General features: G+C 42.5%; 1 protein-coding gene across 3 annotated transcripts in view; it reads right to left on the reverse strand.

Moving 5' to 3' along the window:
* CWF19L2 (CWF19 like cell cycle control factor 2) overlaps positions 1-20,310 on the reverse strand; it is a 109,323-nt gene that overhangs the window by 18,478 nt on the left and 70,535 nt on the right. For all 3 annotated transcript variants that reach the window (XM_053311520.1, XM_053311519.1, XM_053311521.1), the window contains exons 13-14: positions 10,522-10,734; positions 3,293-3,409 (exon numbers count right to left, since the gene is read on the reverse strand). In XM_053311520.1, coding sequence (XP_053167495.1) covers positions 3,293-3,409; positions 10,522-10,734 — 330 coding nt within the window. The remainder of the gene's footprint in view (positions 1-3,292; positions 3,410-10,521; positions 10,735-20,310) is intronic.

Here is a 20,310-nt window from a genome sequence, read left to right on the forward strand (position 1 = left end):
TCGACCATCAACAGTGAAGGATCCAGCAGTCAAGAAATACGCTGCAGACTAGCACTTGGTAGGGTTGCAATGAAGGCTTTGGAAAGGATATTTAGATGCCATGATGTGTCTATACCTACAAAGATTAGAATTGTTCGGAAAAGGGTTTTTCCTGTGACACTCTACAGATGGGAAAGCTGGACTTTGAAGAAGAAAGATAGAAAAAGTATTAACACTTTTGAACCTGGGTGCTGGAGAAGACTTTTGAGGATACCATGGACAGCTAGGAAAACAATCAAATGGATCATAGAACAAATCAAACCAAAATTTTCACTTGAAGCACAAATGACCAGGCTCAAACTATCATACTTTGGACACATTATGCAAAGACCCAGCTCCCTTGAGAAGTCCAGAATGCTGGGAAAAGTTGAAGTAAAGAGAAGAGGACAACCAGCAGCAAGGTCGATTGACTCGATTACGAAAACAATGAATGCACCACTGAGAGACCTTAAAAGTCAAGTTAAGAACATAAGCCTACAGGCAGGAGTTGAGGACATGCCCTCTCTCCTGCTGTTACTCCCCTGCAACTGGTACTCAGAGGCATCCTGCCTCTGAGGCTGGAGGTGGCCTATAGCTCTCCAACTAGTAGCCATTGATAGACCTCTCCTCCATGAAATTATCCAAACCCCTCTTAAAGCCATCCAGGTTGGATGTCACATCTTGTGGCAGAGAATTCCACAAGTTGATTATGCACTGTGTGAAAAAGTATTTCCGTTTGTTGAAGTTCAAGACAGATCATCCTGGAGAGAATCTATCTATCTATGTGATTGCTAAGAGTCAACAATGACACTTAATGAATCAAAACCGAAGGCTACGGCCATATCTTGTGTTAGGTGATGGCCATTAGCTTAGCTGGCTGTAAAAGTCAAAGCTCCAACCCCAGATCATTTTGGTTGACCACCTCAGATCAAATAAGGTTTGCCTCAAAAATCCCTAAGTATAGCATCCTCTCACTACTTGTAAATAGCTGCTTGCCTCATCTACTACTACAAATTTTTATATACCGCTCTTCAACCAAAGTTCTCAAAGCGTTTTACATAGAAATATAAACAATACATAAATACATCATTTCCTGTAGCGAATACCCAGTTCTGACATTAACTTTAAAAAGTGGTTCAATAACCGGTTCAGTTATGCGTCATGCAGAATAAGATCAAATGTGGAATGTAATTCTATCAAATGATTAACCATTTTTCTCAAGCTAAATAGGTATTTTTAAAAACTGCTTATTTTTGAATGTTAGTTTTGCAGGCTCTGGTGGGGGAGCGGGGGACACCTTCTAATCAGGTTTTGAGGGTTGGGTTCAGGTTGGACTCTACTTCCTGAGTTGATCACTTTTTAAGCCTTCTTCTATGTTCCATTAATCTTAATTGATATAATGAAGCTACTATTCACAACCAAAGTCTATGGATCTGTGGTGCATAAAGATGAAACTAGAACCAACTCCTATACATCGTGCCCTAACATGTTAAAAGGAAAAGACACCTCCCTAGAATTTGGTGTGCAAGAGAGAATGTTCAAAGAAAACAAATATGAAAGAGCTCTGAACATTTTCTAAGTGATTATAAAGGCTTTACTTGCATTTTAGTTATTTAGTGGGTGCATAATTGCCCAATCTACTCTGGAGATTTGCTCTTTGCAGCATAGTTTTTGCAGACTTTCCCAGGCATATTTAATAACACTTTCCCATTATAAAAACAAGTATTTCCTCTCATTTCCCAGAGTTTATGCTATATTTAGCTGCTCGCTGAACTTCAGTTGCCTCTACATAAGACCAAATCCTAGAAGGCTCTTGGCATGGATTACTTATAGCTGACTCCATTAATCCTCCCAAATAAACATCATCCTCATATGTAAACCATTCCTATACTGAGTTCAATAAGAATAATATCTTGCTTGACAACTGTATCTTCTACAAATTATAATTAAACAAGCGATCACTGTTGTGGCCCGTTTGCCCAAGCCAAAGGATTTAAATTCTGAAGTGTTTAAAATGTAGTATCATCCACATATTAGTTTCCAGAAGCCTAAAAATACCGAATCAAAGCTTTCTTAGATGAAGAATACTTTAACTCTGTTTAATTTTAATCTGAAATAAATAAAACAAAAACAAAAACAAACATTATTTGTAAACTGCCCCATAACAAGTTGTTCTCTAGGTGGCTCACAACAACACAACAATAAAAAACATTCAATTAAAACACATCACAAAACAAATTACAATATATAACAGAAAATATAAAATACAGTACCAAAGTTATTTCACTTAAAACGTTATCTGTGCAGTAGCAAAGCAATGCTTCCATCAGAAACAATGGAAGTAGCTCTGTGCAACTACCCAGATGGTGTTTTCAATCATTGCACAACTGCCCTGTTGCACAACACCGCCAGGGCTGACTTTCATATAGTGTAGCAGCCTCAGTAGGCCCCTAACACCAGTATACTGCTGTGTGGAATGTCAACCAGTGTTCCCTCTAAGGCATGCGCTCACACATTTTTTGATGTTCGCTCAGTTAATTTTCGATCCCACTCAGGTTTAATCAGGAAGGCTCCATTCTGAATGCATGTGTGCACACAATGCCTTGATACTGCCGCCCAGAACAAAATTGATTCTGCACACAGGTGGAAAAAAAATTAGAGAGAATACTGATGTCAACCTGTGAACATAACTTCGATATCAGGAGTAGGCAACCCTGGCTCTCCAGCTGCTGCTGAACTACAACTCCCATCATCCCCAGCCACAATTTATTGTGGCTGGGGGTGATGGGAGTTGTTAACAACAGCTGGAGAGCCAAGGTTGCCTACTCCTGTTGTATACCATGGATGCCTGCAGAATAGAGTGGTTACCAACCTGGGGGCTGCCTGTTCTGTCTCCATTAGAGGGGATGAGGGTCATGCCTATGTATAAACATACATACAGGGCACATTCCAACCAAAGGTCAAGCACTTTAAGTCCAAGTGATTTCAATGGAAAAGTTAAACAGCTGCTTTTAAAAGTCCCCCATTGAAATCAATGGGGCTTAACATGGGCTGGGTTGCATTTCACAGCATTTACGAATACAACCAATATTTCATATACTGCTTTTCAACCAAAGTTCCCAAAGCGTGTTACATACATTAAAAAAGTAATGTAAGATAGCAGCAACAGCCACTGGAGGGATGCTGTGCTGGGGATGGTTTTAGATTTTATTATAAAGGCAGTTAAGTCCAGAGATACTAACATGGCCCACATCAAATCTGAAATTTTGCCCACCTGAATTTCCTCCCAGATGTCTTCATCGAGAAGAGTAGCTGCAGTATAGTGCTGCATCGGAGCTATCAGGCAATGGCCTTCAGTCAGAGACTGGTAGTTTGGCAATGATAAGTATACCTAAAGAGAAGGGGGGAAATACACAAGGTTTCATCTTCTCGTTGCACTGTTCATTTTTAACATAACTGATGCCAATTTCATTTAATTGATTAATTAATGGAGTGGTTTCTTAATTCCCCAACACCCCTCTCTGAAAACAAGGTAGGGTCAAATTAGATGCGACCATCTGAAGAGACCATGGCAGACCAAGTATCTTTCAGAAGGGTCTGCCCCAATCACAGAGAAAGCAGAAACTGGGATGGGGCCACAGTTTGGTGGCAGAGCATCTGTTTTGCACGCAGAAGGCCCCAGGATCAATCCCTAACATCTCCAGGTAGGGCGGGGAAAGACTCCTGCCTGAAACCTTGGAGAGTCACTGCCAGTCAGGGTAGATAATATTGAGTCTGACTCAGTATAAGACAGCTTTCTCTGTTGTTGCAGAGTCTATGCAGTTCTAAGAGCTAAAGAATAGCATAGGCAAGACTGCCTTCCCTTGGCCACCCACAGCCAGCCCTTCCCATAACCCTTCTCCTATCATCACTTTCCAGCTAAGCTCCAAAACTGGAAGCAAGCCTGGTGAGAAGGAAAATATATCAGGGGGTGAGATGTGTGGAGGGAACAGATCAGCGACAATTTAGCACTCTTTGTCTGTATGCTCCTAGAATTGGACAATCTTAAGAGAGGAGAACTGGTCTTCTGGTAGCAAGCATGACTTGTCCCCTTGGCTAAGCAGGGTCCACCCTGGTTGCATATGAAAGGGAGACTTGATGTGTGAGCACTGTAAGATATTCCCGTTAGGGGATGGAGCCACTCTGGGAAGAGCAGAAGGTTCCAAGTTCCCTCCTTGGCATCTCCAAGATAGGGCTGAGAGAGATTCCTGCCTGCAACCTTGGAGAAGTCTGTGTAGACAATCCTGATCGAGATGGACCTATGGTCTGACTCAGTATATCACAGCTTCCTATTGTTCCTAACCTAAGCCCCACTATGGTCTGTTGTCATCATGTCTACTAGTGTGATTGATTAAGTGCCTTCAAGTCGGTGTAGACTCTTAGAGACCACATAGATAGATTCTCTCCAGAATGATTTGTCTTCAATTTGTCCTTTTTGCTCTCTCATTCCTTGCTGTCATAATCAAGTCCATCCTAGTCTTAGTTAAATTAGTTCTTGCAGTTGTGAGAAGTTTCAATTTATTAAATGGGAGGAAAAATAATATCTAGATTTGCTTGACAGTAACTGTAACTTTGAATAATTATGCTACATACGTTTCATATCATTAGAAGACTACACAGCTTGGAAATTTTTATTTACTTTATAGTTTTTGAAAAACACATCAATATCAACTGCAAGCCCGTTCCTTAGCCCTGGGCCCACCCCACCCCTCCTTCCCTGGTGTTTGAGTTGTAAGGCCTCATAATTCCAATGGATGAATAGATCTTCCCCATGTCGAAACATGTATATTCATCTGGTCTACTTCAACCTTGCTTTCATCTGCAAATTCTGAAAATGATAGCCAGAATTTAAGACAACTCATTGTTGATTGTGTTTTGGTGCTTCAGCTTTAACTTCGTTGACAGCATTTTACTCATCTATCTCTCTCAAAAATTTCTGTTGTAGCAATTACAGTCTGACACACACACACACACACACACACACACACACACTTGAAACATATTTTATTCTACAGTCAGTCGAGGGCCTTTTTAATCTATATAAATGCTATGTCAGATATTTCCAGAGAGGAGCAACCTAATGGGTTTTATTGCATAATGAGAACACCAGAAGTGCTACACTTAGAGCTGCAATTTCATGCAAACCTGATTCAGCCTAGGCTTTATAGTTGCAAAATAATTCAAGGAAATCCTCCTAGGAGCAGTTAGACTTGCCTTTGTATGTAGTTATACTATGCAGTCATAACACTTAAAAATTATAGGCCCAGGTAACCGTTTTCTGTCAGTGTGTGCACACAAAAATCACTGAGGAGTCTGGAACCTGCCTCCCCAAGATTTTCTGCCTTTATTAATGTGCCTCCACACAAAGAGAGCTGAAAACTCTTCTTTTTTAAACAGGTGTTGGGAGCTAAAGTTATCTGTGTTCAAAGGGTGAAAGCAACTGTGCTTAATCTTACTTCTTCATGGCCTCATGTCATGTTCTGTTATACCTTCACTGCTCTTTACAGAACTACACCTCTTCTCCTCTAAGTTCACCACTTCTTACTAAGAATTCCAAGTTCCCCTAAATTAAAATATTGTTGATCAGAATAAAAACACAATGAAAAATGAACAAATATGCATATTTAGTGACACAGTCTCATCATTCAATTGAAGCACTATATATTGGGGGGGGGGATTTGGGGCAGTTGGTTTTTATTGTGGGGGGCAGAGTTCAATCTCACCACACTGACTACAAATATTATTTATTTATAACATTTATAAACCGCCCCCTCCAGAGGCTCTAGGCAGTGTACAACTTTTTAAAAAGACATGAAACCCACAATTCAAACACAGTGCTAAAAACACTATAAAAACAATTCAAAAATAGTCTGTAACAGCAGTGGTTCCCAGACTGGGGGCCCCCAGATGTTACTGAAGTACAACTCCCATCTTCCCAAGCTAACGTGTATTGTCGCTGTGGAGGATGGGAGTTGCAGTTCAGCAACATCCGGAGTACCACCAGTTAGAAACCCCTGTGTTACACGATACCATCCAACCATATAAAGAACCCAACAATCTTATACCGTCATCCCTCGCCAACTGTTACAGTTCCATTCTGGCAAAACCTCGCCATTCTCAGGAGATCGGAGAGGATGAAGAGAGGAGGGGGCTAGATCCTGTCAGCTCCCTGACCTCTCCTGACGAACAACAGCCGTCTCACCCTGCCTGCGCATTCCTATCTTGGCTGAGGTGGTTTGTTTTTGCAGCCCCAGACCTTCTGAAGGAGCGGCTTGGGGCAGCGTGATTGCTGCCCTATTCCACCTGTGCCTTCTATCTGAGTGCTTGACTTGCTCCACCTGTCCCCAAGGATCAGAGATCTCTCATGAGAGGAGAGATTTCTGGAGTCCTTGGCAGCATATATTGAAGGGAGGCACGCTGGCGGCATAGCTGGCGGGCCGCCTGTAGGCGGCCTCCGTAGCAGGCCACCAATGGGGGCCGGCCTTTGGTGTGGGACTGGGGTCTGGGGGGCAGTTATAAGATGGGGTTGGAGGTCTGGGTTGAATGTTGTTAGTCCTTCCTTTTTATTGGGTTGTGCCAGGCCTTTTGTTGTCATGTGTTTGGGCCTTAGAGAGTGCCTTCTTTAGTATAAACCCCATCGCTCGTTGAGGTCATCTGGAGAGGTCCGTCTCCAGTTACCACCGGTACGTCTGGTGACGACTCAGAATTAGGCCTATTTTGTAGCTGCTCCTGGTCTATGGAATGCACTCCTGGCAGATATCCGCAGTTTAGGCTCGCTGTTGGCCTTTAAGAGAGGCCTAAAAACTTATTTGTTTGGCCTGGCCTTCCAAGGCTTGTAAACTGTTGTGGTTTTCTAAAAGTATTTTAATTGGTTTTAAATGGTTTTAATTGTTTTTGAATTGTTTTTATATTGTTTTGAGCACCAAGTTTTCAATTGTGTGTTTTTATGTCTTTTAGAAATTGTTGTACACCACCCAGAGCCTCTGGATGGGGCAGTTTATAAATGTAAGAAATAATAAAAAATAATAATAATTGGCAAATTCACCGTTGGCGAGGCATTAAATCTATGGGAAATGGGGTTAGGGGAACCACAACTGCAAAAAGACCTAAAAAGAAAGAAAAATACAAAAACATTGCTAAAAAAAAATCACAAAAAAATATTGTTATATCGCCAAGAGTCACCAAGAGGAATGAGCATATTAGCATAGGAAGCTGCCATATACTCAGTCAGACCATAGGTCCATCTCGCTCAGTATTGTCTACACAGACTGGCAGTGGCTTCTCCAAGGTTGCAGGCAGGAATCTCTCTCAGCCCTATCTTGGAGATGCCAGGGATGAAACTTGGAACCTAGATGCTCTTCCCAGAGCGGCTCCATCCCCCAAGGGGAATAACTTACAGTGCTCACACATCAAGTCTCCCATTCATATGCAATCAGGGTGGACCCTGCTTAGCTAAGGGGACATATCATGCTTACTACCACAAGACCAGCTCTCCTCTCCAGATCAAATCTCTGGAAAAATTTTGAACCCCCGCCAAAATCACTCAAAGGCATTTTAAATTGGCAAGGGACAGCAAGGGTCACCAAGAGGGATGAGCAGACTGAACCTCTGAACCCTCCAAAATTGTTGGAACCTGCCCCAACTAAAAAAAATAACCCCTCACCAACTACAGATACTCGGGTCACGGTGGGCAAGACCTGTCAAAAACTCGTATTCACATCTACTGAACACCACAGTTTGTAAAACCATGGTTGGCAAAGGATGACTGTATACAGCTGCACCTGATTATCTGCGGGGGTTCCGTTCCCACATATTAACATGGGTAATGAAACCATGAGTCTATGGGATCATGGGGGTTCAGTTCCCAAGTGCCAAAAAAAGAGCAAAAAGCCAAATGAACGTGCCCTACTGGGCCAATGAAGTACCCTACCGTGCTTTGCGCGCCTTTGGGAGTCCAAGGATGCTCCCCGCCCCAAGTACCAGAAATTCCTTGAAAAATTATGTTGTTTTTTTTAAAAAATTAAACAAATGAGCCATAAAATGGCTCCTGCGCTCAAAATGGCGACCGGAAATAACCTCTGAGGTCATTTCCAGCCACCCCCAACCCACAGATACGTGGAGATTGGGAAAAGGAACTGGTCTGCTTGAACCTTGAAGAATTTATAGTACCCAGAAGGTTGGCATTAAGACTTGGGGAGATGCCGCCTTTTGTTGTAAGTACATTTGTATACATAATATATATGTCTATAAAACAAGGTCCACACACTAATAAGGTAGTGATTTGTACATATTTGAGGGACTTACCAGGTAAGCAGGTAAAAAGTACATACATTTGTAAAAAAAATTTTAAAAGGCACCTGCCCAAACACAACCCTGTGAGTTTATGGGACCTATCATATGCTGAAGGAATAGAGATGAATACTAGATAAGCTCATATCATTGACTGCAGAGGGAACTTGCAGTTTCCTGTTGAACACCAAAGACAATAACTCCTGCTTTTGCTGCTCCTTCTTGTTGCAGGGGGTGGTGGAGGGAGAGGGGAATGTCCAATCACATCTATACTAAAACTCTGTATGTCTCCATGGTTTCCTATGGGCAGCTCTCATGACTGCCCAAGAAGAGAGGGGAAAAAGCAGGGTGGAACTATGGAAACTGAGCACATGGTGGGAGTCTAGCAATTAAGCCTATGATCCTACTCAGATTCCATCCCTAGTTTTCCATCCCCAGGTTCACATCCTACTCAGATTCCGTCCCCAGTTTTGAAACGAGGTAGGAAGAAAAATCATCCTACCCAGCTGGAGCGTAGCTCATGATCGAACTCTCAGCCTCCGACCTTTTCACCGACAAGAAATTAAAGATTGGGAGCACGCACAGCTCTTGAATTAGGATCGAAGGCTTCTTCTACCCTAATACAGCCCAAGAAAATGAAAATGATGCCAGGTTTGGGGAGAGTAAATTGGAAGTTGTTGGACAACTCCCAACTCCCATGAGCCCCTGGTGGCGCAGTGGTAAAACTGCCGCCCTGTAACCAGAAGGTTACAAGTTCGATCCTGACCAGGGGCTCAAGGTTGACTCAGCCTTCCATCCTTCCGAGGTCGGTAAAATGAGTACCCAGAATGTTGGGGGCAATATGCTAAAAATCATTGTAAACCGCTTAGAGAGCTCCGGCTATAGAGCGGTATATAAATGTAAGTGCTATTGCTATTGCTATCATCCCCAGCCACAGTTGCCAATAGTTAGGAATTTCAGTCCAACAATAGCTCTAGGGCCAAAGTTGTGCATCCCAGCTGAAGAGTGTTATTTGGTTGAGAGATAGGATAAAATTGTTGGAATAAAATTAAGACAGGAAGAATCTTCTATTTTTTAGCCTACTTTCAAGTAAGCTTACTGGTGGGGGGGGCAGTTTGAGTCAGTGAGAGTGTTTCCCTATCAATTTCATAATGGCTGGACCAATATGAACCAAATTGGCTGTGCTTGTAGGAACACATAGGGAATACCTCAACAGCAGAGTTTGTGGTGATGTCATCCACCCCAATTCAAGATGTTGGATATGTGAATATTTGAGGCACAAGTGGGAATCAATTTGGACCAAATTTGGTACAGTTGTTAGGGACACCTCAAAGGCAGAGTTTATGATGATGTCATCTACCCCAAAGCAAGAAACAGATGTGTGAATGTTTGAGGCGCAAGTGGGCTAACTTGTGCACCACCTAACTGATATGAACTAATTTTGCTACCAGTGTAGGGACACATAGGGATGGCTCAAGGGCATAGTCTGTAATAATGTCATCCACCCCAATTCAAGATGGCAGGCATGTGAACGTTTAAGGCTCAAGTGGGCTAACTTGCGGCAATTATCCATTAAGATTATAGTGAAAGGAAAGTAAACAGATTACTTCTTACCAGAACAACTTGCTTATATTGTTGCCATTACAAATACATTGAACTGAATGACTGTGGTGGGTCAGGCAAGAGAGCTCAAGTATTTACATATGTTCTCTTCAACTAGCCCAGCTTCTATTTAGAAGAAAAAACTACTATCCATAATCTTGCTCTATATCTGAATGACTTTGCTTTGTTTTTGTGAACCTTCTTTGATTTTACAGCTTCCAATTTCAACTTCTCTTTGACCCCTTTTTTCTTATTACTGAACTCTTCTTTGGCCTCCTGATTATTTACCCAACTTACGCAAGCTAAATATTCAGCTCTTGTGTATCTTACTGCAAGGTCATCTGCAAATCTGAAGTACTGAGGAAGATTAACTTGATCTTTCAAGGCAGAGTCATATCATTTTCATCTCACCCTTGAGGAAGTAGCTCTTTCCTCTTAATTGGAAGGGCTAGGAACATTCAAAGACAGTAACTCATGTCATAAAAAGCCATTTTATTTTAATCTCATAAAACTCTGGAATGGAAAGCAGCTCCTGTCTATTTCCTCCCATGTCAAAACAAGCAGCTTTCTTACCTTGTTACCAATTGCAATAATCAGGTGTTTTGGAAGTTCAGGACTACCGAAGCAGTGAGGACATTTCTCCATGCATGCAGCAAACTTTCGATGCTCATGAATTGCCTGTTTCCTCTGCCTTTCCTCCTCTTCTCCACTATGCTCACCCTTTGCTGCCTTGGAAACAAACATGTCGTCCAAAGTGTAGTACTCTCGGTCGGTTTTGTCTGAAAACTGAAGTAAAAGGAAGATTTAGGCTATGCCGTGCAGTGGTTATAATGCAGGACTAGGTTCTGGGAGATGAGATTTCAGATCGTTGCCTAGCCATAAAGTTTATTGGATAACCCTGAGCAAGTCACAGAATCTCAGCCTACTAATTTAGCATTGTTCAATGACAAAATTAATGACAAAATTAACAATAAATGTTTTACTTTTTAATCTTGTTGTAAACCGCCCAGAGACGTGGGTTTTGGGCGGTATAAAAATATGTTAAATAAAATAAATTAAATGGGATAGCACACATACAATGGCTTGAGTTCCTTCAAGGAGGGAAGGAATATAAATGCTATTCATATCAACAAGGAAAAAAAATATTAAAATGAAGTGGCACTTAAATGTATCTTATCTGCTACACATAAGCAAGAGTTTCTTAACACCAAATTAAGATGAGAGTATCTTAATTGCTATACATTAATATTTAGCATCAAATTACAAGGTGCCGCACAACCTGTAGAGGGCATGAGCCCTGCAGAGAAATCTTACAATCTGTTGCATATGTACGTGGGAGTGGGATCACAAGCTGGAAAATGATTAGAGGAGGATGGGGAAGGAGAGAATCAGACTGCAATGTCAGCTAAATGGTTCAGGAAATGTTTTGGAAAAGAAAGAAGGTCCTAAGGTGGGAAACATGAAAGGAAAACACTGGCAAAGAGAGAAAGAGGAAGCCAATTCAAAGCATACAGGGCATCACTACAAGAGAAACAGACAAAAAGAAGAAGTCAGCAAAAGGAAATAACCATAGACTAGCAGAATGTGCAGGATGGAGGGCAGAAGAATAAAGGCAGATTAAAGAGGAACAACAATCTGGGAAAGAGGTCCTCAAAAGGGCCTTGTGGTTGGTGAATTCACAGTAGATGAGCCATTGAAATCAAGGCAAACAGGGAGTTAGGGGAATTATGGCCACAAAAAGACTGTAAAATACAGTTAAAATAGGAAAAAAAATCACCTGAGCCCCATAAATCACCCCGAGCCCCATAAATCACCCCCCGAGCCCTGGCAATTGCAAAAAAAACCCAAATTGCCCCCAAATCTCGGCAAACCATGGATACTCAGGTCATTGTTGGCAAAACCTGCCACAACTTCCCAGCTGTGGATACTTAAAATGGTGATTGGGAAACCCACGGTTGGCAAGAGATGATTGTATAAGATCCAATTCTGGCATCCAAAAACCCCTCTAGTCAATGTACCCCAGTAGGCACGGGGAGGCATCCACATGGAGAACATTACACATGGAAAATACTACCCATGGATATAGCCACAGAGCCCTGGCTGCAGTTGTGATGGCATGTTTTGAAGCTGCCAAAATCATGGCAATCAATTTCAGGCAGTCATTGGCAGCTGAATTCAGTGAGCAACCTGGGTTGTATAACATGGGTTGTTCACCATATAAATATGCCCAGGAACAGTCACATGGAGAAGACAGTGGCTGAAATCCTGACTAATGAAGTCAGGGTCTACTGAGTAGATGTTAGTAGAGTCTACTGAGATGTATTGAGGATCCTCACACAATTCCGCCTGTCCTCTTGCACAAGAGTGCTAAAACCTCCAAGCACTGCCCACACTCCCTAAGTGCTCCGTAAGAGCAAAAACATGTCACCAACCCTCAAGGACACATTTCTGCTATTACTGGGTACTTTTGGAGCATGACCAGCACTCAGAAGTATTAGCATTCTTTCCCAGCAGTGTAAGTAAAAGAGGGAGAGTTGTGCAAGGGTGCCTAATGCATCCCTGCAGAACCTAATGCACACTCTCCATTAATCAGGACATCAGCCTGTGAATGTCTAAATCAGCCTGAACAAAGGAGGAAAAAAGTCAGGAAGTGAGAGAGAGAAAACAAGAAGATGGGTTTAAAAGCACTCTCTGCTACTGGACAGGACAGACAGAATAATTAAGGCTACAATAAATGAGGAAAGAAGGTTTGGAGGAGAGCAAAACCAGCAACCTTGACCAATGTAGAGTTCACTCCCTAGATCTTATTCCAGCAAAAATGAGAGGAACAGAAAATGAAGAAGGGAGGATTGTGATATGTAACCAAGCTTTGACTTTTTGCTCTAGCCATATTTGCCTGAAAAAGTTAAGTATCAACACTTTTACACATCTCCCACCAAGATCCCCAAAAGGTATTCCATTGAGCTTATTCAGAAGGAAACTGTCAAAATCGTATGACAGAAGAGTGATGTGTTGCAATCTGTGATATAATTCAAGATCTCTGACACATTTTCATGTGGTTTCCATAGAAACCCCATAGATGCTGCTTAGAAAGCCCTTTTTTATTGAAAACAGGACAATACAAGCTCCTTTAAAGGAGGAGATTTCACATCTTCCTTACGTCATGCACTGCATCACTTATGAAACGAGTCCACTACATACAGAGTCAGACTCAATCCCTCTGTTGCTTCTCTGGGGTACCCTAAAGTTGGCATTTGCCCATGTCCAGACTACAGTTAGTCCCCTACTAACTGAGCACAGAGGCACCTTTCCAAGTGGTGATTCTCTTTATTTAGCAGGTGGACAGCAACTTCAGTCCTCCAGCTATTGTTGTACTACATCTCCCATCACCCATCACTACTGGCCAATGTGGCTGGGGATGATGAGAGTTGTAGTCCAACAGCAGGTAGAAAGTACAAGTTGTGCAGTCCTGGGCTAGGAACACAGATAATAATAGGAGGAGAAGGAAGGCAGTCACGCTGTATGTGAGGGGAAGTCGCCTGGGAGCCGGAAGTGAGGGTGGGCTGGGCGCGTCGGCGCATCCTCCCTGGCGGAGCTCCTCTCAGTGGCTGCTGGCGGCGGCTCAGGATGGGGGAGCCGCCGGGCGGAGAGGCGCCGGAGGCCGGCTCGGTGCTGTGCCGGCTTCTCGTTCGGGTTTACCATTGGCATCAGCAGTTACCTTTTAAAACGTGAGTCCCTCGGCAACAGGATCTTCCCTTCGCAGAACCACGCACGCGCCCACCCCGTCCTGGAGGCTGCATTGCAGAGGGACAAGGGGCGGCAGGGAGGTATCCTGCCGCCCCAATTACTACAATAAATACGAGCTCTGGAGGGGGGAAAGCGGCGGGAGGGGTAAGTAAACCCTCCCTGCCCTTAAAGCTACCCCCTCCACCCGAACCGAACCGGCCAGGTCCAGACCGGTCCGGAGGCCTTTACAATGGCCTCCGGACCGGTCCGGACCCATCCCTACTTGTTAGCTCCAGCTGCCAGGTTTTGAAAGTAACAGTAAGACTGTCAAGGGTAATTGACAGTGCTATGAGGCCCGATTTCAACCATACGGTGGTAAGAACATAAGAACAGCCCTGCTGGATCAGGCCCAAGGCCCATCTAGTCCAGCATCCTGTTTCACACAGTGGCCCACCAGATGTCGCTGGAAGCCCACAGGCAGGAGTTGAGGGCATGCCCTCTCTCCTGTTGTTACTCCCCTGCAACTGGTACTCAGAGGCATCCTGAGTCATACACAAAGCACCGATTTGTGTAGGCACTCTATGCAGCCATCTTGCTTAAATGCTTTGACACCTGTGCCAATATGCAACATTAGCACACCACTGGCTTGACCACCAGCAGTGGAGATCACTGGCATGCTAACACTACATGCATATGGACAAGCACACATGCTAAAAGCATTTAAATGAGATGGCAACTGTGTGGAACATTTCCATGGGTGGCTTGCCTGTAGCCATAGTCCTCTTTAAATTAGGCCCAAGAGGCTCTTTGGGTTTGGAAAAGAAAGAAAGCCATTTCAGTGGAAATATGCATTTCCTCTCTGCAATGATGGGACAAAAACAAAAGGGGCAATTATCAGCACTATTATCCCTTACCCCAAAGCTGTCTCCTCCATAGCATTACTTCCCCCTCCCACAGCACCCATCCACACACCACTCTACCTAACCCTAACCATTATCGTCATTACCACTGTCATTTGCTGAGGGATTTGCACAAAGGAAAAATACAGTTGGGATGCCTTTGGAAGAACTCCATGTTTAAATCTATAGTTGCATGAAAAGCTGGTGACTGAAAGCTCGCAGTGATTGCGACGCTTGTGGTAAGATAATTTGATGGGAGCCATATAGCCACTTTTCCCTCCAGAGTAGATAAGTAGCTTTTTCTCATATGAAAAGAGGGGTTGGGGGAGTGATTGTGAACAGCACTTTGATTCCACTCAAGCTCCTCGAACAATACTTGTGCTTCCTCTCTATATGTAAAAACAAGCCTCTAAGGATGTCACTCAGGCTTGTATGCTCTTCAGTATTCACAGTAGCTTTGCAAACAATCCTGTAGGGAAATGAATGAGAGTCAAACATTCCAGTGAGAAAAGTTACTTTCAAGAGCAACAATGAAGAGAGAACAAGTTTACACTTCATTGCACTGGGTAGTTCTACCTTATTCACTGGAGTTTACTTTGAGACATCTTTCCATTCCAACTTAACACTGAAAAGCAGATTGAGATCTGTTGGCGAAGTGATGGCCATTGTGAAGACAGTCAACAAGAGACTCAGAAACTAACAGTGAAGGACTTACTGTAGTCAATTACAGATTTCAGCCGTTATCATTGTTTTCTGATGTAGAAGTTGCCACCACCAAAAAGACATGCTACTGTTAAAACTGAAGAGGGCTTCATCACCTCTTTGGCAATGAGAACCACTCCTGTACACAGCAAACACAGGTCCAGTGGCAAACGAGATGATGTCCTGTCACTTCTTTGAATTACTTGTTGGGTCATTAAGAAAATGGAAGTCATTTGGCCAGTACATCACTGAACTGGAAGGAAACCCAGAATCCTCCATTTTAACTCCACACTGAAGGCTGGACCATCTACTACTCGCCAGCCTCTCCCATAAGCATCTCCACAATTTCTTCTTTCCAGAGCACATGTAAATACTAGATGCTGTACATAAAATGAAATAAGACAAAGGCGCCAAAGTTGGGGTGGGGGCAGATGTGTGAAATTAGTTAAGTGCCAGAGTGAAGGGGCCAATGTTTTCTCTTACATTTAGCAGGGAGAGAGAAATTGTCCCAAATCCAACCCCAGTACTGCATCACTCCAGTGCTTATTGTTTCCACTGTGGGCCCTTTGGGGACAGGGGACCATCTTATTTATTACCTACTTATTTTTCTGCATAAATTGCTTGGAACACTTTTGTTGAAAAGCAGCATATAATTCTTCGTAGTGGTAGTTTTTATCAGGCACTTAAATGAAGCCACAGAAGGCACTAAGTGGATTCCACACAGTGCCACAAGCAGAGATGTGGGGCACTATTGGATAGCAGGCTCAGGCATACACAATTATGGCAACCTTTATTTCCTCCAATTTTCACAGCTGAAGATAATGGCTTTTAGGAAAATGGCAACAGAATAGTTATGCAGCTACTATAAATTAGTCTGCCAATGAAAGATGATGATGATCCTAGAGGAAATCATCAACACATAGATGAGGAAGAAAAACCAATATGTAAAATTGGAAATACTAGGGGTTTTGGCTCAAAGTAGACAAAGATATCTCCAATTTTAGAGGAGAAAAGTCAAACACCCCTATTACATAAAATCCTGTAACAACATATGCTTGCGTATTTGCCTCTATTTATTACCAGAGTTTTATAACTAGTTTTCCATTCATCGTCTTTCGTCAGTTGATGCATTTCTTCCTTGCATTCAACCCACTGAACTTTCGTTTTTCCAGTAATAACACAAACGCAATCGTAATTCAAGATGCACCTTATATATGAATGCAAGAAGAGTTACTGCTGCTCTGAAAATCTGCCAGAAAGGAAAAAAGGTGTATAGATTGTATAAACTGGATCAGTGCGATTTTAAATTGCCATGGCAACACTGACATCATCCATTTTAAGTAGCAGCATTTATATTTCAGGAATGTTATGCTCCAAATATATGACAGGAAACTGACAAAATAGAACACCACAAGTATTTGTGAACACAAAAGGCTGAATGGACTGCGAAAATGTAAAGAATATTGTAGACGCACGTAGGGTGTCTAGCCTGCTATTAATGCAAACTGCTAAGAAGATGGGAGCCTTTTCTTCTGGTCTTAATTAATACTGCATTGACAAGGATCCATTATGCAAATTTACTTCTTATCATTTGAATCCAAGTCGGACGATTGACACCTAAGTTTGCCAACTAATTCAAAGATAAATTTGAATGTCTTGCTAACAGTCTTTGCTGATGCAAATAATACTGAACTATTAATCAGTTTATTGAACTGATACTATTTAATTGATGATACAGGGCTGGATTCAAAGAACTTTGAATGGAAGGAGAGTAGCTGCTGGTGCCATTCAAAAAAATGCACTTGCTCAAGAGCTGGTGCCCTGCTACAGTAAGTTGGTTCTAGAGCAGAAGGTAGGTTCTAGAGCACATTTTCTCGTGTAAGCAGATCAGCATCTTTGGGTTTAGTCTCACCTAATAATAATAGCAATAGGACTAACAGCAATCTGAGTCATCGGTGCAATATCTAGTCTCCACCCAACCTAAGGATTGGACTACCGTTGGCTTCTCCCTTCAGCTGAAAGGGTGAAGCCAACAGCAAAGGGAAAAGCTGAAGGGAGAAGCCAACAGCATTCCAACCCTTAGGTTGGGTGGAGACTAACAGTTGGATTCTTCCATATATAACATTTGGATTTTTTTTAAAAAAATGTTCTGATATATTGCTGAATCCAAACACGGTTTTGTTTTCTTTCACTAGTCTGGTGGCTGCAGGCCATCTCCAGCCTCAGAGGCAAGATGGTTCTAAATACCAGTTGTAGGGGAGCAACAGCAAGAGAGAGAACATGTCCTCATCCACCTCTTGATTGTGGGAATCTGGTGGGCTACTGTGTGAAACAGGATGCTGGGCTGGATGGGCTTCGGGCCTGATCCAGCAGGGCTTATGTTCTTATGTTTGCTAAGTGTCAGACATAGCTGGGCAGGACAATCGTGGCGTACACAGATTCCAATCCCAGCTTTTGAACAAGGCAGAAGGAAAAAAACATCCTACCCAGCTGATGCTTCAACAGGCAATCACACTCCCTGCCTGCTATCTTGATTTTTAGTTGCACATAACCAAAAATCAGGAGCATGCACAGTTCCCGAAGCTGCGTAAGATACTTGTCCTACCCAGTTAATGGTCATGTGAACAAGCCTACTAAAAATCTCTCCAGGGTACAAGAGTTGAAGGTTTGTGACAGAAGGAGTGGACTTATTTTTAAAAGGTGGAGAAGCCATGCCCTGGGGCATATTTGGTAGCAACATCATGGTGAAGGGAAGTTCTAAGCAATGCCTCACATCTTGTCTAGACTGTCCCCTGAAATGCAAATCCAGCTCTTCCAAGGGAAGACAAGGGCTGAAATGGAAGAGGCATCTCTCGAAGCCGAGTGAAGAAGGGAAAGAAACTAGTGCAAAGAGTGTGGGGTGTGTATGTGTGTGTATCTTTGTGCACATGCACAGAATGCTCCCTCTCATAACAGGGAATGCTCCCTGCCTTAACAGTGAAATGAATTGATACTTTGCTAGTTCTTATACTAGAGACAATTATACAGTTCCCCAATTCCATCCCATTTGGTTTCCTATTTAACTCCTCTTCCCAATAGTACCTGGCTTTGAATTTTCCGAGTGCATCAAGACCTGCTCTTCTAAAAATCTAATCTCTTTGTTTTGCTACTCTTGCTCCTTCCTTTTCTTAGAATCTATTGTTTTATTATTGCTGTATTCTAAGGTGCCATCCATCTTCTCAAATTCTGTTTCTATTGACCATAAGGCAGATAGAAAACCATGTGTTTGGCAGCCTTGCAAAGAAGTACACTCTAGTTGACTTCCATGCTGAAAGGAAAGACACAGAGGTTGATCTCAGCATAAATTTGCTTCAAGTTCAAAATTGTAAAAAAACAAAACAAAAAAAACAACCGCATATTAAACCTCAGTAGACATCCAACCTCTATTGTATTGCATAGGGACATGAATGTACTATGCACTTACAGTGTTAGGGATCAAAGAGACCCCACAAAATAGTGTTGTAATACTGTAAGCATATTATATGTCTGTAGATGCTTAGACCAGAACCTGTTCCGTGTCTTGTGGTGAAAGACAATAGAGGCTGAACACACAATAGCTTCATTCTATTAGTAATGCCTGCATCACTGTAGAGAGACATATACCCTGTCCTGCCTTGATTTTTTTAAACCTTCCCATAAACAATAGTAAATAAGATGCTGATTTTTAGCCTACTTTCCAGTAGGCTTATGAGATCACCCGGCATTCTGTGTGCCCGTCCGTCCATCTATGTGTTTGTGTTCCCCACTATCAACTTCGCAATATCTGCACCAATATGAATCAAGTCAGATACAGTTGTAAGGATACATAGGGACACCTCAACAGCATAGTTTGTGATGATGCCATCCACCCCAATTCAAGATGGCAGATGCGTAAACTTTTGAGGTGCAAGCAGGCTAAATTGTGAACTGCCTAACCAATTTGAACCAAATGTGGTACAGCTGTAGGGACACATAGGAACGTCCCAAAGGCATAGTTTGCGATGATGTCATCCACCTCAATTCAAGATGGCAGACATGTGAACATTCGAGGCACAACTGAGCTAACTTGTGAACTGCCCAATCAATTTGGACCAAATTTAGTCCAGTTGTAGCATAGTGGAAGGAAAGCAGGCAGATTAGTTCTTACTAGTACAACTTGTTTACTGTTTACCTCCAATGACTGCTGCTAGTGTCTTATGTTTCTTTTTAGATTGTGAGCCCTGTGGGGAGAGGGATCTATCTTATTTCTCTATGTAAACCACTTTGGAAACTTCTGTTGAAAAGCGGTATATAAGTATTTGTTGTTGTTTACTGTGAAGTCAGTGTCATGCTTAACGCCACCCCCAGGTTTTTGAAGCGTTTGGGTAATTCAGGGTACTTGTTATCCCAATACCAGATTGAAACAATACATTTGTAGTCTCTTTGGAGTTCTACATACCCCTAAACTGTTTGCAGACATGCCTGAGAAGTGTGATCAGTTATTCCATTAGGAATCTAGGAAATATCTTATGGGTTCAGCCTCTATCCCCCTTTCTAACAAAGCATTAAGTTCTAGTCTAAGCATCTATGGACAAAAAGCATGCTTACAGTACTTCAAGGGCATTTTGTGGGGTCTCTTTGACCCTTAACACCACAAGTGCATAGTTCTTTCCATTAACATGGAATCCAACAGGGGTTGTTGATATCTCAATACCCATATTAACAAAAAGGGCACTTTTAGACAATATTACAATGTGTGGTGAATGAAGCACCACGGGGCACTGAACCTCATTAAGTTTGATTTTGGCCTGGAAGATGGAGTTGCAGAACACTGATTACAAAGTTTTATTACTTCTTTCCTTCTCAAATGGGGTGCAGTCAATGCCGCTTTCCACTGAGGGTTAAGAATACTCCACAGGATATATTCTTGCTTCTTTTGCAATGTGTGCTATAGGCAGTCCACATTAGAAATTACACTTCAGTATTTTTGTAGGGACTTATTCCCTTGATTTAAAATAATACAGAAACAGCAAAGCCA

The sequence above is a fragment of the Hemicordylus capensis genome, chromosome 3 (assembly GCF_027244095.1).
Source record: "Hemicordylus capensis ecotype Gifberg chromosome 3, rHemCap1.1.pri, whole genome shotgun sequence".
Classification (NCBI taxonomy): Eukaryota; Metazoa; Chordata; class Lepidosauria; order Squamata; family Cordylidae; genus Hemicordylus; species Hemicordylus capensis.